Source organism: Odontesthes bonariensis, chromosome 12, assembly GCF_027942865.1.
Source record: "Odontesthes bonariensis isolate fOdoBon6 chromosome 12, fOdoBon6.hap1, whole genome shotgun sequence".
NCBI classification, from domain to species: Eukaryota; Metazoa; Chordata; class Actinopteri; order Atheriniformes; family Atherinopsidae; genus Odontesthes; species Odontesthes bonariensis.
In genome coordinates this window covers 37,520,489-37,537,101 of record NC_134517.1, presented here as the reverse complement: position 1 = coordinate 37,537,101, position 16,613 = coordinate 37,520,489, and the positions used below count along the sequence as shown (strand labels likewise).

At 43.8% G+C, this 16,613-nt stretch overlaps 1 protein-coding gene across 1 annotated transcript; it reads left to right on the top strand.

Moving 5' to 3' along the window:
- The first annotated feature begins 249 nt into the window (after positions 1–249).
- Positions 250–8,245, top strand: ndufa10 (NADH:ubiquinone oxidoreductase subunit A10). Its single transcript, XM_075480324.1, has 10 exons — positions 250–400; positions 1,623–1,791; positions 1,881–2,096; positions 2,183–2,269; positions 2,342–2,463; positions 4,093–4,172; positions 4,262–4,316; positions 4,415–4,500; positions 4,662–4,770; positions 8,097–8,245. Exons 1-10 carry the CDS (start codon positions 326–328, stop codon positions 8,163–8,165), a joined length of 1,068 nt encoding a protein of 355 aa, XP_075336439.1. The 5' UTR covers positions 250–325; the 3' UTR covers positions 8,166–8,245.
- The last annotated feature ends 8,368 nt before the right edge of the window (positions 8,246–16,613 follow it).

Below are 16,613 nucleotides of genomic sequence, written 5' to 3'. Positions count from 1 at the left end.
TGAAGTATTTTGTCCTAATAGCTGATTTTTTAGATTTGTTATAATCTCTAAGAATGAATGAGCTTTTTGCTTTACCTGGATATAAGGTGTTTACTGAATACTGTCTTAAAAATGTATTGTTACATTTTTCACTTACTAGGTCCAAATCATCTAGCTTTATTTTACGTCCCTCGGTTGATTGACGAAGAAATACATTCAGGCAGTAAACAGACAGCCCAAACGGTTAGTGCACGCGACGAAGCTATCCGAAGACCCCGGCGGTGACGTATTATTGAGTCGCCGGACTGCGGTGATTTCTCGGGTCAGTATTCGGAGGACATTTATCATGGTCCTGAGGGCGATCCGGCTGCTGGTCCCGGCGGGAGCAGCTGCTCTCACAGCGGGGAACTTTGTTCAGAAGGTGAGCACCGGAACCGGGCAGGTTCGGTTCGTTGTGGGCCGAACCTGCGCCTCTGATCCACAAGGACAAGCTAACCTGAGCTAGCTGCTTAGCCGTTAGCACCACAGTCGGTCACCAGTAAGAAATAAACAAGCTAGCTGTTAGCTTTTATTTACAGTTTGACAGTGGTGTCAAAAGTACACACATTTGTTACTTAAGTAGAAGTATAGATACTGCAGTTTAAAAACACTCTGGTAAAAGTTAAAGTATCAACTTGACCTCTTTACTCAAGTAAAAGTGAAAAAGTATTTGCTCCAAAACCTACTTAAAGTATAAAAGTATAAAGTAACCTTTAAATAAATTTTAAAAAAAATAAAAAAAACATACACAATTATTATTATGAATTGGATGGCGCACACGACGTTTAAATTACAATACATAATTAAATACATTAAACTGAAGCCAAGAGTAACGAGGCTGTTTGTTTTGAAAATGTAAGGAATAGAAAGTACAGATACTTGTGTGGAAATGTAATGAGTAGAAGTCAGAAGTAGGCAGAAAAATAAGTAATGGAGTAAAGTACAGATACCTAAAAAGTGTACTTTGTTACTTGACACCTCTGCAGTCTGATGCGTTGCTTCGTGCACGCATCTGCGGTGGTTCTGATGTTAAAGATGTTAAACCTAATTATCATTATTATTATTATTATTATAATTATTAAACCTAATGATCGTGTTTACCTGCTGTGACGTCATTGAGGTTGACAGCCTGAAGCAGCTGTTGTCACAGATCTGCACACCTGAGAGGCGACGCTTTGCCTGGTTATTAGGGTTATTAGAGGTCTGATGTTCTCCAGATGTTGTACAGATGTTGTACAGATGTGCACACAGGAGTTAAGCTGCAGCTCAGTCACAAACTGAGTCATCAGCGGGTTTAACTTTGCACTATTTATCGTGTATTTGACCACATTTCTCCGACTGAAAGGCAACACCAGAGTTTAATTTTAACTTCTTCTAAACCAAAAGCTGAAACCCAACCAGAGGTTGTGTTCAGGCATCAAACCGGACGAATCAGACCTGACTAACGTGCACCCGTGTTGCCCTGTTCTCAGCCCTGTTCTCAGCCCTGTTCTCTGCCCTGTTCTTAGCCCTGTTCTCAGCCCTGTTCTCCTGTTCTCAGCCCTGTTCTCCTGTTCTCAGCCCTGTTCTCAGCCCTGTTCTCAGCCCTGTTTTGTGTCTTGCAGGCGGGCGTGCACACGAGCTCGGTCCGGAGCCTGCGGTATGGCTGGTGGGCCTACGCTCTGGGGGAGAGGACCACTCCACGCTTAACGCACTACAGCAAAATCATCTCTGTGGACGGAAACTTGGCGTCAGGGAAAGGAGCGCTGGCCCAGAAGCTGGCTGACAAACTGGGTAAGTATCTGTGCACGTATGCACGTGGGCCCTGACACTCAGCTGCTGCTTCCTGCTCTGAGGCCATATTCAGACGCGTGTGTCCACAGGGATGCTGTACATGCCCGAGCCCGACACCTTCTACCTGGACAAGATGACCGGGGAGAAGGAGCCCCTCCCCGTGGACTTCAACGGGATGTGCAGCCTGGAGAAGTTCTACACGGACCCCAAAGCGGCCGACGGCAACAGTTACCGGCTGCAGCTGTGGATGTACACCATGAGGCTGCTGCAGTACTCCGACGCCATCGAGCACATGCTGACCACAGGTAGGCTGAGCGGCGGCGCCCTGCAGCCTCCTCACATGAGCGGCGGCAGGTCCACTGACCCTCACCCCCCTTCTTCTGCTTCTCAGGCCAGGGCGTGATCCTGGAGCGCTCCCCCTTCAGTGACGTGGTGTTCCTGGAGGCCATGTTGAAGCAGGGCTACATCAGGAAGGAGTGTGAGTAACCAGCAGCTGCAGGAGGCTTTCAGAGCGTGCAGCGTGGCTGACCGGCTTCTCTTCTCTGTGCAGGTGTGCAGCACTACAACGAGATCAAAAACATCAGCGTCTGTGAGTTCCTTCCTCCACATCTGGTCATCTACGTGGACCTGCCAGCCGAGGAGGTTCAGAAGAAGCTGAAGCAGAGCGGAAAGGTACCTCACAGCTTCCCTGTTATTCAAACCCAACTAAAGGGAATCAGCACCACTTTGTAATGTTTCCACTGCTGGAGTCAGGAGGAGATATTTTACCCCTGAACAGCCCAGGTCAGGTTTAGGACATCACTCACAGCTACACACACACCTGTAGGAAGGCTTTCATTCATCTACCACCTACGCTAACTGAGCTCCGGAAATCATTATTTCTCTATGGAGGGTGAGCTAACTGAGCTACCAGAGCGGATTCCAGCGATTAAACTCAAGCTAACATTATGGTAGTGAGCTATGACGCGGTTCGGCGAAAACCAATGACAATCCACAGATCGTAGGGGTCCGACAATCCGCGGGGTTCGCGGAAACAGACGTGTAAACTTTGGTTCCTATCCAAACAACAGTCGTTTAATCCTGAGACTGTTGCAATCGTCGTGTCGAGTGCTTCAATACAATAGTGTAGTAACCCCACGCATACCTTTCTCACTGAAGTTAAGTTTTATTTCGGATTTATTTCGGATTTTATTCCGAATTTAGTTTATTTTCACAGCTGCCTCTGCTATTCCTGCTCTTCTCAGGTGTACCTAATGTAGTTTTACATCATTTGTAACGTGATGTATATCTTGTATAACAATTTGTAAATAACAACACGTTTATTCGTGTCCCTGCCCTCTCTTTCCTCATGTTCTTTTCCGCGGGGGTGCTGCACAGCCGCGGGGCCTTTAAGAATTTAACATTCTAAATGTGACGTCACGAGCGAACAAAGCTACCAAAGCTACCAAAGCTACCAAAGCTACCAAAGCTGCCAAAGCTACCAAAGCTGCCAAAGCTACCAAAGCTACCAAAGCTGCCAAAGCTACCAAAGCTGCCAAAGCTACCAAAGCTGCCAAAGCTACCAAAGCTACCAAAGCTGCCAAAGCTACCACAGCTACCAAAGCTACCAAAGCTGCCAAAGCTACCAAAGCTACCAAAGCTGCCAAAGCTACCAAAGCTGCCAAAGCTACCAAAGCTACCAAAGCTGCCAAAGCTACCAAAGCTACCAAAGCTGCCAAAGCTACCAAAGCTACCAAAGCTGCCAAAGCTACCAAAGCTACCAAAGCTGCCAAAGCTACCAAAGCTGCCAAAGCTACCAAAGCTACCAAAGCTGCCAAAGCTACCAAAGCTACCAAAGCTGCCAAAGCTACCAAAGCTACCAAAGCTGCCAAAGCTACCAAAGCTGCCAAAGCTACCAAAGCTACCAAAGCTGCCAAAGCTACCAAAGCTACCAAAGCTACCAAAGCTGCCAAAGCTGCCAAAGCTGCCAAAGCTGCCAAAGCTGCCAAAGCTACCAAAGCTACCAAAGCTGCCAAAGCTGCCAAAGCTACCAAAGCTACCAAAGCTACCAAAGCAAATTCTCAAGCGAAGCTTCTCCAGCAACCTCCGCTGCCAGGTAGCGTAGCTCGCTCTTGGTGTACACGCAGCATCAGAGGAATTTATTTCCAGGAACAGAAAAGACAGGACAGGAATTCCCAAAGACTCTAAGGACAGCTCAGCTGAACCACCAACACAAATGAAAGAAGATGCAAATAAAAACACACCAAACTGGTTATTTAGATGCTGAGAAGGTGGTCCGTATTAACATGTGATCACTTTCAGTCCTACATGCAGAATGTTCCCCTGCAGTATCTGAAGGGCATCGAGGACAGCTACAAGAAGTCTTTTCTCCCCAAAATCAGGTGAGAAATCCTGATGTTAGATTTGAGTTTAGCTGCAGCATCAGTGTTTAACCTTCAGAACTCAAGCTGAGGTCGTCTTTAACTTTCAGAGAAACATCAGAGCTGCTGGCGTACAACGCGACCCAAGCCCAGGATGTAGAGAGGGTAAGAGTGGTGGGGCGGGGGGGGGACGCCGCTCAGCGAATACTTCCTGAATGGGACGTAAAATGCTAACACGGTGCAACTCTGGCTGCGTTCTGCAGGTGGTGGAGGACATCGAGTACCTGAAGTTTGAGAAAGGGCCGTGGTTGGAGCAGGACGACGTCAGCTACCACCACATGAGGATCCTGTGAGTCCTGCACACGCCTCGCTCTGATGTCACACGCCTCGCTCTGATGTCACACGCCTCGCTCTGATGTCACACGCCTCGCTCTGATGTCACACGCCTCGCTCTGATGTCACACGCCACAGCCGCCTGCAGCTTTTTAACATTTGATGTTTTTTTTTCAGTGCGGAGGACAAACAGAGGGTGGCGACGCTGACCCACATCCCCAGGTTCCTGCCCGAGATCACCATCGGCGCCCACGAGTACGACGAGAAATACTACGCCTACAAATCGGTGAGGCGCCTCCTTCCTTTCTGCTGCATGAACCGGGCAGTTTGAAGCTTTTAGATCTGTTGTTTTTTCTGTGATTGTTGGGGGGTGTGAGAGATTCTTCCTGTTCCTGGGAGCATATATCAGGGCGTCTGAGGTGTAAAACTCCTTCTTCCTGTTCCTGGGAGCATATATCAGGGCGTCTGAGGTGTAAAACTCCTTCTTCCTGTTCCTGGGAGCATATATCAGGGCGTCTGAGGTGTAAAACTCCTTCTTCCTGTTCCTGGGAGCATATATCAGGGTGTCTGAGGTGTAAAACTCCTTCTTCCTGTTCCTGGGAGCATATATCAGAGCGTCTGAGGTGTAAAACTCCTTCTTCCTGTTCCTGGGAGCATATATCAGGGCGTCTGAGGTGTAAAACTCCTTCTTCCTGTTCCTGGGAGCATATATCAGGGTGTCTGAGGTGTAAAACTCCTTCTTCCTGTTCCTGGGAGCATATATCAGGGCGTCTGAGGTGTAAAACTCCTTCTTCCTGTTCCTGGGAGCATATATCAGGGTGTCTGAGGTGTAAAACTCCTTCTTCCTGTTCCTGGGAGCATATATCAGGGCGTCTGAGGTCACCAGCAGGTGTAAAACTCCTTCTTCCTGTTCCTGGGAGCATATATCAGGGTGTCTGAGGTGTAAAACTCCTTCTTCCTGTTCCTGGGAGCATATATCAGAGCGTCTGAGGTGTAAAACTCCTTCTTCCTGTTCCTGGGAGCATATATCAGGGCGTCTGAGGTGTAAAACTCCTTCTTCCTGTTCCTGGGAGCATATATCAGGGCGTCTGAGGTGTAAAACTCCTTCTTCCTGTTCCTGGGAGCATATATCAGGGCGTCTGAAGTCACCAGCAGGTGTAAAACTCCTTCTTCCTGTTCCTGGGAGCATATATCAGGGCGTCTGAGGTCACCAGCAGGTGTAAAACTCCTTCTTCCTGTTCCTGGGAGCATATATCAGGGCGTCTGAGGTGTAAAACTCCTTCTTCCTGTTCCTGGGAGCATATATCAGGGCGTCTGAAGTCACCAGCAGGTGTAAAACTCATTCTTCCTGTTCCTGGGAGCATATATCAGGGCGTCTGAAGTCACCAGCAGATGTAAAACTCCTTCTTCCTGTTCCTGGGAGCATATATCAGGGCGTCTGAGGTGTAAAACTCCTTCTTCCTGTTCCTGGGAGCATATATCAGGACGTCTGAAGTGTAAAACTCCTTCTTCCTGTTCCTGGGAGCATATATCAGGGCGTCTGAGGTCACCAGCAGGTGTTAAACTCCTTCTTCCTGTTCCTGGGAGCATATATCAGGGCGTCTGAGGTGTAAAACTCCTTCTTCCTGTTCCTGGGAGCATATATCAGGGCGTCTGAGGTGTAAAACTCCTTCTTCCTGTTCCTGGGAGCATATATCAGGGCGTCTGAGGCGTAAAACTCCTTCTTCCTGTTCCTGGGAGCATATATCAGGGCGTCTGAGGTGTGAAACTCCTTCTTCCTGTTCCTGGGAGCATATATCAGGGCGTCTGAGGTGTGAAACTCCTTCTTCCTGTTCCTGGGAGCATATATCAGGGCGTCTGAGGTGTAAAACTCCTTCTTCCTGTTCCTGGGAGCGTATATCAGGGCGTCTGAGGTGTAAAACTCCTTCTTCCTGTTCCTGGGAGCATATACAAACTCTTTAATTTGACTCCACCTCCTCTTGTCTCCTGCGTCTCATTAAGAAATCAGAATTGTGTCAAACTTCTTAGAAAGTCACCTTTCAGGTGGGAGCAGAATCCGTCTGATCAGTTTATCTGAGAGTCGGAGTGGAACTGACTTTCATGGTGAGTTTGTTGCTCATTACAGATGAAACGCCGTGCCACATGCTTCTTCGTGTTGTACATCCTGAACATCTCTGCTTCCTCTCTTCAGACGGAAAAACAAACACTTTGATGCCTTTAACATGGAAAGCAGCGCCTGGTCCTCACAGAGGCAGAGAAAACCAGGCCTTTGGTGGCGTTAGAAACGAGGCTTCTCTTCATCCGTGGGCCCGTGTTGTGTTTCATCGTTCTGTGAGGAGAAGTTGCTTTATTAAAAGCTACAAATCCATATTGGGGAACCTTTCCTTTGTGTAAATCCTCTGTTTGTTTCTCTATCGAGCGGCTCTCTCCCCTCTCCTGATCGTTTTCCTGAGCTCGGATGTATCGAACCGCTCCGACTTACAAATGCTAGATGTGGAACGTTCCGCCTCGTGGGGGGAAACGTTCGGCTCTGACCTTTTCTGTTTATTGAGCGGAGACGTTTTTGTCTCCCCCTGCTGCACGGGTCGGGCGGCGTACCGCGACGGCAGGCCGTGACCTGACATTTCACTCCGAGCCGGCGGCGTCTCGGAGGAGAAAATAAGGGCGGCGGCGTCAGAAAAGTCAGGGAAGGACGTTTGTGGCTCTGAAAAAGTGAGAGATTTAGTTTCCAGAGATCAGGAGGAACACGTGGAGCCGGACTATCGTCACCGTGACGTCACACTCTGTGAAACCATGTTTTTAAAGATGTTCTTAATGTTTTTAAAGATGTTTTTAATGTTTTTAAAGATGTTTTTAATGTTTTCAATGTTTTTAAAGATGTTTTCAATGTTTTTAAAGATGTTTTCAATGTTTTTAAAGATGTTTTCAATGTTTTTAAAGATGTTTTTAAAGATGTTTTCAATGTTTTTAAAGATGTTTTTAAAGATGTTTTCAATGTTTTTAAAGATGTTTTCAATGTTTTTAAAGATGTTTTTAAAGATGTTTTCAATGTTTTTAAAGATGTTTTTAAAGATGTTTTCAATGTTTTTAAAGATGTTTTTAAAGAATTACGGCTCAGACGCAGCTGGTAAACGTGCCGCTGAACTTCTGAAAAACACTTTTAAAGCGAGCAGAGTTGTTGTCAGCAGAGATTCCCCGTTTGCTTCCTGCTATTTTATAAATAATTGGGGACCGAGCAGTGAAACCGCAGGGACCCTATTGTATCTGTAAGGTTTATTATTATTCTTCCGAATTATTCTTTGCAAAAGGTACTCGAAAACTCTTTAAATTTTGCGAGCGCCACCTACTTCTTTAGGCCTAATAGACAGCTTCTCATTGATTGTCCTTAAAAGATAAATAAATAAATAAAAGTGACCTTTTGAGTTTAGTGAATAAAGCGGAGCAGCTCATGCTGCGTTCACTGTGCCCCGCTTAGTGTAGGAAACTGGAGCAGCAGAAGAAGCAGTTATCTGGGAACACGACATGGAAACTCTGGTGTCCTGATTCGGTTTGAAACGAACTGAAATTAATTTGTTGTCCTCGGCCTGAAATGATGCGTTTGTGTCCCCGCAGCTGCCTGGGAAGAAGTACGCTGCCGGCTATAACGCAGATGTTGGAGACAAACACATCTGGCTGAAGTGAGCCTCCTCTGGTCTGAGCCTGTTGTACATCCTGAATAATATATGTGTCTGTTATAAGAATAAATTTTGAATCTAAATGTCTTTGGCTGTAAAGTGTTCTTCTTACCTTAACTTAGGAAGCGTTGTGTTCGTGGAACGTGTGCAGAATGAGCTTTTCCATGGTCTGCTTGAACAATGCTCATACGTCCCAGGAACAGATGTGGTCCTGAAGGCAGCATATGTGAAACATATATAAAAACACATGAAAACACAAGAAAAAAGACATAGAAAACCCAGAAGACGCCTCCGAGCCCAGAGAAGTGGACGCCTGACTGTAATGTGTGAAAACATCCATCCTGAAACCCAGAGGCCAGATTACTTTAGTTCCTCCTGATTCTCACAGGTTTCCTCCTTAGGGATGGGAATTGTTTAGATTTGATAAAATTCCAATTCCATTTTCGATTCTGCTTAACGATTCGGTTCTTTGTCGGTTCCCTTATCGATTCTCATTTGGAGAAAAAGGACAACAAACCGGTCGATTAGCATCAACTTTGTTTAGTTTAGAAGTAACACGAGTCATGACCTCACAAACCCAACAACGGTGAGGTCCACATTGGTCTATCCTGGCCTGGGTAATTTAACTCTTCCTGCTCTGGTGAAAGGAGAAGCTGGAGGTAGAGGTGAACTGGGGGTAGTACCACCAGCCTCTGGCTCTGAGCCAGTCAGGCTCTGTCTCTCATGATTTCATCTAAATGTAATGCCTGAGAAGGCATTCATTTAACCTTAACCGTTACTAACAGCAGCTTTTACAATCAGGCAAATGGAGCTAACATGATAGGCAGTGTTTGTTAGTTAGTGACCTGCAGTGTTAGCTGAGGACATGCTAACGTTGCTAACGTTGCTAACGTTGCTGGGTTCAGATTCACCAACGTTAGTCCGGAGCAGATCGAAAACGCGACATTCATTCATAGTTATTGCATGTTGGTAGTATTTCCTCCCTTTGGTGAAATATTCACTTTGCAAGTTGCCCTGTTGTCGTCTTTTTTAGGGATGTGGAACCAAACTTTCCAGCGTTTGTACCGCTTGGGCGCCATGTTTACTGTTGGCTGCTGGCTGCGCTGGACTCGCCACGCAACGCTGCGTGGTGACGTCATTCGCACCCACTGGGATCGATAAGGGAATCGTTTGCAAAATCGCCAAAACGATTCCAAGGAACTGAAACACTGAAAACCGGTTCTCAACAAGAACCGGTTTTCAATCCCCATCCCTAGTTTTACCCCTCCACCATCAGATCTTAAACACCGGTGCGCTGCTGTCTGAGTGCCGTGTTTCCAGCAGCTCGAACACCTGGGAGGTAAAGACGAGGCTGTAAGCGTCTGATCTAAGTTTGCTGACGGAGAAGCTTCCCTCTCAGCTTTCTGCTCACAGAACCTCTGAACTCCTGCTTCTGTATTTAAATATCATCTCAGCATAAGTGAAGCATCAGCATGTTGTAATGGGGATCTGCTGGTTTTGGTTTAAGGATTAAGAGATTCAAAGGGCCGCCCTGCACTTTGAAATGGAGAAGTGATTAACTTCCCCTCTCACGGCAGCTAATTATGCCGGTAAGCCTGCAGCCGGCCTCAGACACTCCTCACCAGCCTGCCTGGATGGAGTCCAGTTTATTTTGTTTGTTTGTTTGTTTTATTCAGTCACACAGTAAACAACTAATGTGTTCAGTACAATCACAGCATTTTTTCAAGTGACTGAAAGGGCTGAAGTGTAATGCTTAGATTTAAGCCTGTCCTGTTGAACAAAATTAAGCATCAACCTATATTTTTACAAACACTAAAGTAAGAAGAAAATTATAGTAAAAAAGACAAAAAAACAGAATAAAGTAAAAAAAATAGAATAATGAAGCAAAATCATAAATAAACACAAAATCCTTCACAAATTATAAATACTTGTAGCCCTCAAAACTTGCTTTAGAAACCATCCTTTTGAAAACCAAAAATGTAAATAATATAAAAAATTATAAATGATAATAATAAATAAATAATAAATGTAAAATTTCTTACATTTATATTAGCATTATTCCATAATGGGAACACGACATGCAAACTCTATACCAGGTGAATTCTTCTCACAGCGAGGTGAGTGACAAAGACAGAAAGAAGTAGTTTTTTCCGAGTGTGTATTTCAGAGGTGTGAGTCGGTCCTGCCTGAGGCTCGGAGCTTGTTTACTCGCTGCCCGGTAGAGCGTCGGGCTGCTCAGACAAAGCAGTGGGAACATCTGACAGGATGCAGCCTGGAGCCGTCACACTGAACTAATGGAGGCTGCACAGCATGAACTCTGCAGAGGGGAGTCACTGTGGGCTGTCATGGATAACACAACATGGAGGGCTGATCAGAGAGCAGGCAGTGGGAAATGAAGCTGGAACTCAGATGCTCCAGGAGCTCATCCGAGAGCGGAAACTGGAACTTTACGGGAGAAAACAAGACAGCGGCAGCTATGTGTTCATTTATATCTGAAATATTTCTAATATCTTTGATCAAACACATACAAAACATACATCAAAAGGGAAGCTTGGTCAGGAATTATGAGCTTTTGGTAGTGATTCATCATGAAGTAAGATGGAGAAATGTTCCCAGTGAGAAATGTTCCCACAGAGAAATGTTCCCACAGAGAAATGTTCCCACAGAGAAATGTTCCCAGACAAATGTTCCTAAAGAGAAATGTTCCCAGAGAGAAATGTTCCCAAAGAGAAATGTTCCCAGAGACAAATGTTCCCAAAGAGAAATGTTCCCAGTGAGAAATGTTCGCACAGAGAAATGTTCCCACAGAGAAATGTTCCCAGACAAATGTTCCTAAAGAGAAATGTTCCCAGAGAGAAATGTTCCCAAAGAGAAATGTTCCCAAAGAGAAATGTTCCCACAGAGAAATGTTCCCACAGAGAAATGTTCCCACAGAGAAATGTTCCTAAAGAGAAATGTTCCCAGAGAGAAATGTTCCCACAGACAAATGATCCCACAGAGAAATGTTCCTAAAGAGAAATGTTCCCAGAGAGAAATGTTCCCAGAGAGAAATGTTCCCACAGAGAAATGTTCCCACAGAGAAATGTTCCTAAAGAGAAATGTTCCCAGAGAGAAATGTTCCCACAGACAAATGATCCCACAGAGAAATGTTCCTAAAGAGAAATGTTCCCAGAGAGAAATGTTCCCAAAGACAAATGTTCCCAGAGACAAATGTTCCCAGAGAGAAATGTTCCCAGAGAGAAATGTTCCCACAGACAAATGTTCCCAAAAAGAAATGTTCCCACAGACAAATGTTCCCACAGAGAAATGTTATCACAAATAATTGTTCCCACAGAGAAATGTTCTCAGAGAAATGTTCCCAAAGAGAAATGTTCAAGAAATGTTCCCACAAAGAAATGTTCCCACAGAGAAATGTTCTCAGAGAAATGTTCCCAAAGAGAAATGTTCCCAAAGAGAAATGATCCCACAGAGAAATGATCCCACAGAGAAATGTTCCCAGAGACAAATGTTCCCAAAGAGAAATGTTCCCAGAGACAAATGTTCCCACAGAGAAATGTTCCCACAGAGAAATGTTCCCAAAGAGAAATGTTCACACAGAGAAATGTTCCCAAAGAGAAATGTTCCCACAGAGAAATGATCCCACAGAGAAATGTTCCCAGAGACAAATGTTCCCAAAGAGAAATGTTCCCAGAGACAAATGTTTCCAAAGAGAAATGTTCCCAAAGAGAAATGTTTCCACAGACAAATGTTCCCAAAGAGAAATGTTCCCACAGAGAAATGATCCCAAAGAGAAATGTTCCCACAGACAAATGTTCGGAAAAGAGAAATGTTCCCACAGAGAAATGTTCCCATAGAGAAATGTTCCCACAGAGAAATGTTCCCATAGAGAAATGTTCCCATAGAGAAATGTTCCCACAGAGAAATGTTCCCATAGAGAAATGTTCCCACAGACAAATGTTCCCACGGAGAAATGTTCCCATTGAGAAATGTTCCCACAAAGAAATGTTCCCACAGAGAAATGTTCCCAAAGACAAATGTTCACACAGAGAAATGTTCCCAAAGAGAAATGCTCCCATTGAGAAATGTTCCCACAGAGAAATGTTCCCACAGAGAAATGTTCCCACAGACAAATGTTCCCACAGAGAAATGTTCCCACAGACAAATGTTCCCATAGAGAAATGTTCCCACAGACAAATGTTCCCACGGAGAAATGTTCCCATTGAGAAATGTTCCCACAGAGAAATGTTCCCACAGACAAATGTTCCCACAGAGAAATGTTCCCAAAGACAAATGTTCACACAGAGAAATGTTCCCACAGATAAATGTTCCCACGGAGAAATGTTCCCATTAAGAAATGTTCCCACAAAGAAATGTTCCCACAGACAAATGTTCCCACAGAGAAATGTTCCCAAAGACAAATGTTCACACAGACAAATGTTCCCACAGACAAATGTTCCCACAGACAAATGTTCACACAGAGAAATGATCCCACAGAGAAATGTTCCCATTGAGAAATGTTCCCACAAAGAAATGCTCCCACAGACAAATGTTCACACAGAGAAATTTTCCCAAAGAGAAATGTTCCCAAAGAGAAATGATCCCACGGAGAAATGTTCCCAGAGACAAATGTTCCCAAAGAGAAATGTTCACATAGAGAAATGTTCCCACAGAGAAATGTTCCCAAAGAGAAATGTTCCCACAGAGAAATGATCCCAAAGACAAATGTTCGGAAAAGAGAAATGTTCCCACAGAGAAATGTTCCCATAGAGAAATGTTCCCACAGAGAAATGTTCCCACAGACAAATGTTCCCACAGACAAATGTTCCCATAGAGAAATGTTCCCATAGAGAAATGTTCCCACAGAGAAATGATCCCAAAGACAAATGTTCGGAAAAGAGAAATGTTCCCACAGAGAAATGTTCCCATAGAGAAATGTTCCCACAGAGAAATGTTCCCACAGACAAATGTTCCCACAGACAAATGTTCCCATAGAGAAATGTTCCCACAGAGAAATGTTCCCACAGACAAATGTTCCCACAGACAAATGTTCCCATAGAGAAATGTTCCCAAAGAGAAATGTTCCCACAGAGAAATGTTCCCATAGAGAAATGTTCCCACAGAGAAATGTTCCCACAGACAAATGTTCCCACAGACAAATGTTCCCATAGAGAAATGTTCCCATAGAGAAATGTTCCCACAGACAAATGTTCCCACGGATAAATGTTCCCATTGAGAAATGTTCCCACAAAGAAATGTTCCCACAGAGAAATGTTCCCACAGAGAAATGTTCCCAAAGACAAATGTTCACACAGAGAAATGTTCCCACAGATAAATGTTCCCACGGAGAAATGTTCCCATTAAGAAATGTTCCCACAAAGAAATGTTCCCACAGACAAATGTTCCCACAGACAAATGTTCCCACAGAGAAATGTTCCCAAAGACAAATGTTCACACAGACAAATGTTCCCACAGACAAATGTTCCCACAGACAAATGTTCACACAGAGAAATGATCCCACAGAGAAATGTTCCCATTGAGAAATGTTCCCACAGACAAATGTTCACACAGAGAAATTTTCCCAAAGAGAAATGTTCCCAAAGAGAAATGATCCCACGGAGAAATGTTCCCAGAGACAAATGTTCCCAAAGAGAAATGTTCACATAGAGAAATGTTCCCACAGACAAATGTTCCCAAAGAGAAATGTTCCCACAGAGAAATGTTCCCATAGAGAAATATTCCCACAGACAAATGTTCCCACAGATAAATGTTCCCAGAGAGAAATGTTCCCACAAAGAAATGTTCCCACAGACAAATGTTCCCACAGAAATGCTCCCACAGACAAATGTTCCCCCAGAGAAATGTTCCCACAGAGAAATGTTCCCACAGACAAATGTTCCCACAGAGAAATGTTCCCAAAGAGAAATGTTCCCACAGAGAAATGTTCCCACAGAGAAATGTTCCCAAAGAGAAATGTTCCCACAGAGAAATGTTCCCACAGAGAAATGTTCCCACAGAGAAATGTTCCCACAGAGAAATGTTCCCAAAGAGAAATGTTCCCAGAGAAATGTTCCCACAGAGAAATGTTCCCTGTACATATATAATCCACATCATAACAAACACATTTAATCTTCTTTGCCCCAGTGTTACCCTCACTGCCTCGCAGTTTTCTCTCAGATCACCCCAGAACACAGAGTGCACCCAGACTCCATTTCACTCCCATTATATTTGAGCTCTGAATTATTTTCTCTTCAGGGGTCTCTTTAACCTGCCATAAAACCCATAAAATACACAGTAGTTTCATAAAAAGTGTCCAGAACTCCATTCTGCTGCTCACAGTTCAGGAATTATTTCAATAAAACGTGTTTGTTTGAGGCTCCTTCTGAAATATTCCATCATGGTCTGAAATCACTTAAAGGGCCAACAGAACGTACAGAAATTATAATTATATTACAAGGAAACCGGCGACGCTGACAGGAAGTTGGCAGAATCTTTTAAAATATGGAAACTGAATGCATTTGTGAAATATTTCACAATAAAACACAGATTTTACAGATGAGTTGAACAGGATATATGACAGATTTCTTTTATAATTTTGTGGATCAAAGTAAGTATCGCAGTTTTCAAAATGTAAACATGTGACATCATCAGCTGAGTTGTTGCTAAGCTACAGAAACAACCTCCCGACCCACTGATGGAGACCTCTGAAGGTTTCTGCTCCACCTTCCTCTCTGGTTTGCATTTTATTCTGGTATCTGTAGCTGATCTTCCCCTTCAGGGATTAATCAAGTTATTACGGAAATGAACCGAAGTGAAAGTCAACATCTTACTGAGGATATAACACCTGTTCTCCAACATTAGCGTGAAGCAGGATCAGAGTCTCAGCAACACGAAGGGGAGAATAAGTGGATCTAACGTTTTTCTGTGTGATGCTGATGAGCAGCAGCAGCATCTGGAAGGAGGCAGGAGGAGGAGCTCCCTGCAGTGCAAACACTGAAGGTGGAGCAGTCAGGAGTCGGCTCAGATGTCCTGCATGAGGAAGGAAGATGCTTCAGAAAAGCTGGAACAACAGGAGGAAATCATTTTAACGGCGAAGGTGCTCTCTGAGGCAGAGATACGGAAACAGATTCAGGTCATTTTTAGTTCAAACTAGTTCTGGGCAACGATTAAAATGTTTAATCTAATTAATCACATGATTTCCCTGATTAATCGCATTTGTACGCAGAATCCAAAAATGAATCCAAAAGTAGCGTATAGCTTTTAGCATTTAGCTTTATTTTAAATGTGCTGCCATATGAATGAAAGTGCCATAACATTTGTTGTGCAAACACACTTTTAACATCAGCATCTTTCTGTAGTTTTTATGTAGAAGCCTCGCTCCACTGTCTGTTTCCTTGAATGACTTGCTGCTATCAGTTGTGTGTTTTGCCTTTAAGTGATATTTTAGACTGGAACTACTACGCTGAGAAGACAATTCAACTTGGCAGTGTTTACAGATGACTTTGGTTCTGTCGACTCCGCCGTCTGGAAGAACTTTAAAATGAAAATGGCCGAGTAAAAGTTCCGTACCCTTCTCCATGTTTGGTGGATCCGCCGATTACTTTCTTTTCCTGTTCAGCAGCAGACTTTTACAAAATAAAAGCCTGTGAGCAGCAGACTTTTACAAAATAAAAGCCTGTGAGCAACAGACTTTTACAAAATAAAAGCCTGTGAGCAGCAGACTTTTACAAAATAAAAGCCTGTGAGCAGCAAACTTTTACAAAATAAAAGCCTGTGAGCAACAGACTTTTACAAAATAAAAGCCTGTGAGCAACAGACTTTTACAAAATAAAAGCCTGTGAGCAGCAGACTTTTACAGAATAAAAGCCTGTGAGCAGCAGACTTTTACAAAATAAAAGCATGTGAGCAGCAAACTTTTACAAAATAAAAGCCTGTGAGCAACAGACTTTTACAGAATAAAAGCCTGAGCCACAGACTTTTACAAAATAAAAGCCTGTGAGCCACAGACTTTTACAAATTAAAAGCCTGTGAGAAACAGACTTTTACAAAATAAAAGCCTGTGAGCAACAGACTTTTACAAAATAAAAGCCTGTGAGAAACAGACTTTTACAAAATAAAAGCCTGTGAGCAACAGACTTTTACAAAATAAAAGCCTGTGAGAAACAGACTTTTACAAAATAAAAGCCCGTGAGCAGCAGACTTTTACAAAATAAAAGCCTGTGAGCAGCAAACTTTTACAAAATAAAAGCCTGTGAGCGACAGACTTTTACAATAATAAAATAAATAATAAAACAGGGGTGCTGCGTGTCGTTCCCCCTCTCTCTGCCCCCTGCTTCCTGTTTCTCTGAACTTTCCATTAAAGCCACAATAGCCCCAAAAAATTATTTTAAAAAAACTACAATAATGGGCGATAAAATATTTGTCGCCGTTAAATAATCGACGAGTTAACGCGATAATA

Bases quoted from the DNA above. Each gene is read 5' to 3' on its own strand.
- ndufa10 (XM_075480324.1), top strand. From the start codon at position 326: ATGGTCCTGAGGGCGATCCGGCTGCTGGTCCCGGCGGGAGCAGCTGCT. The intron at 2,097-2,182 runs GTAGGCTGAGCG...TCTGCTTCTCAG, and splicing joins CGAGCACATGCTGACCACAG to GCCAGGGCGTGATCCTGGAG. The intron at 2,270-2,341 runs GTGAGTAACCAG...TTCTCTGTGCAG, and splicing joins GGGCTACATCAGGAAGGAGT to GTGTGCAGCACTACAACGAG.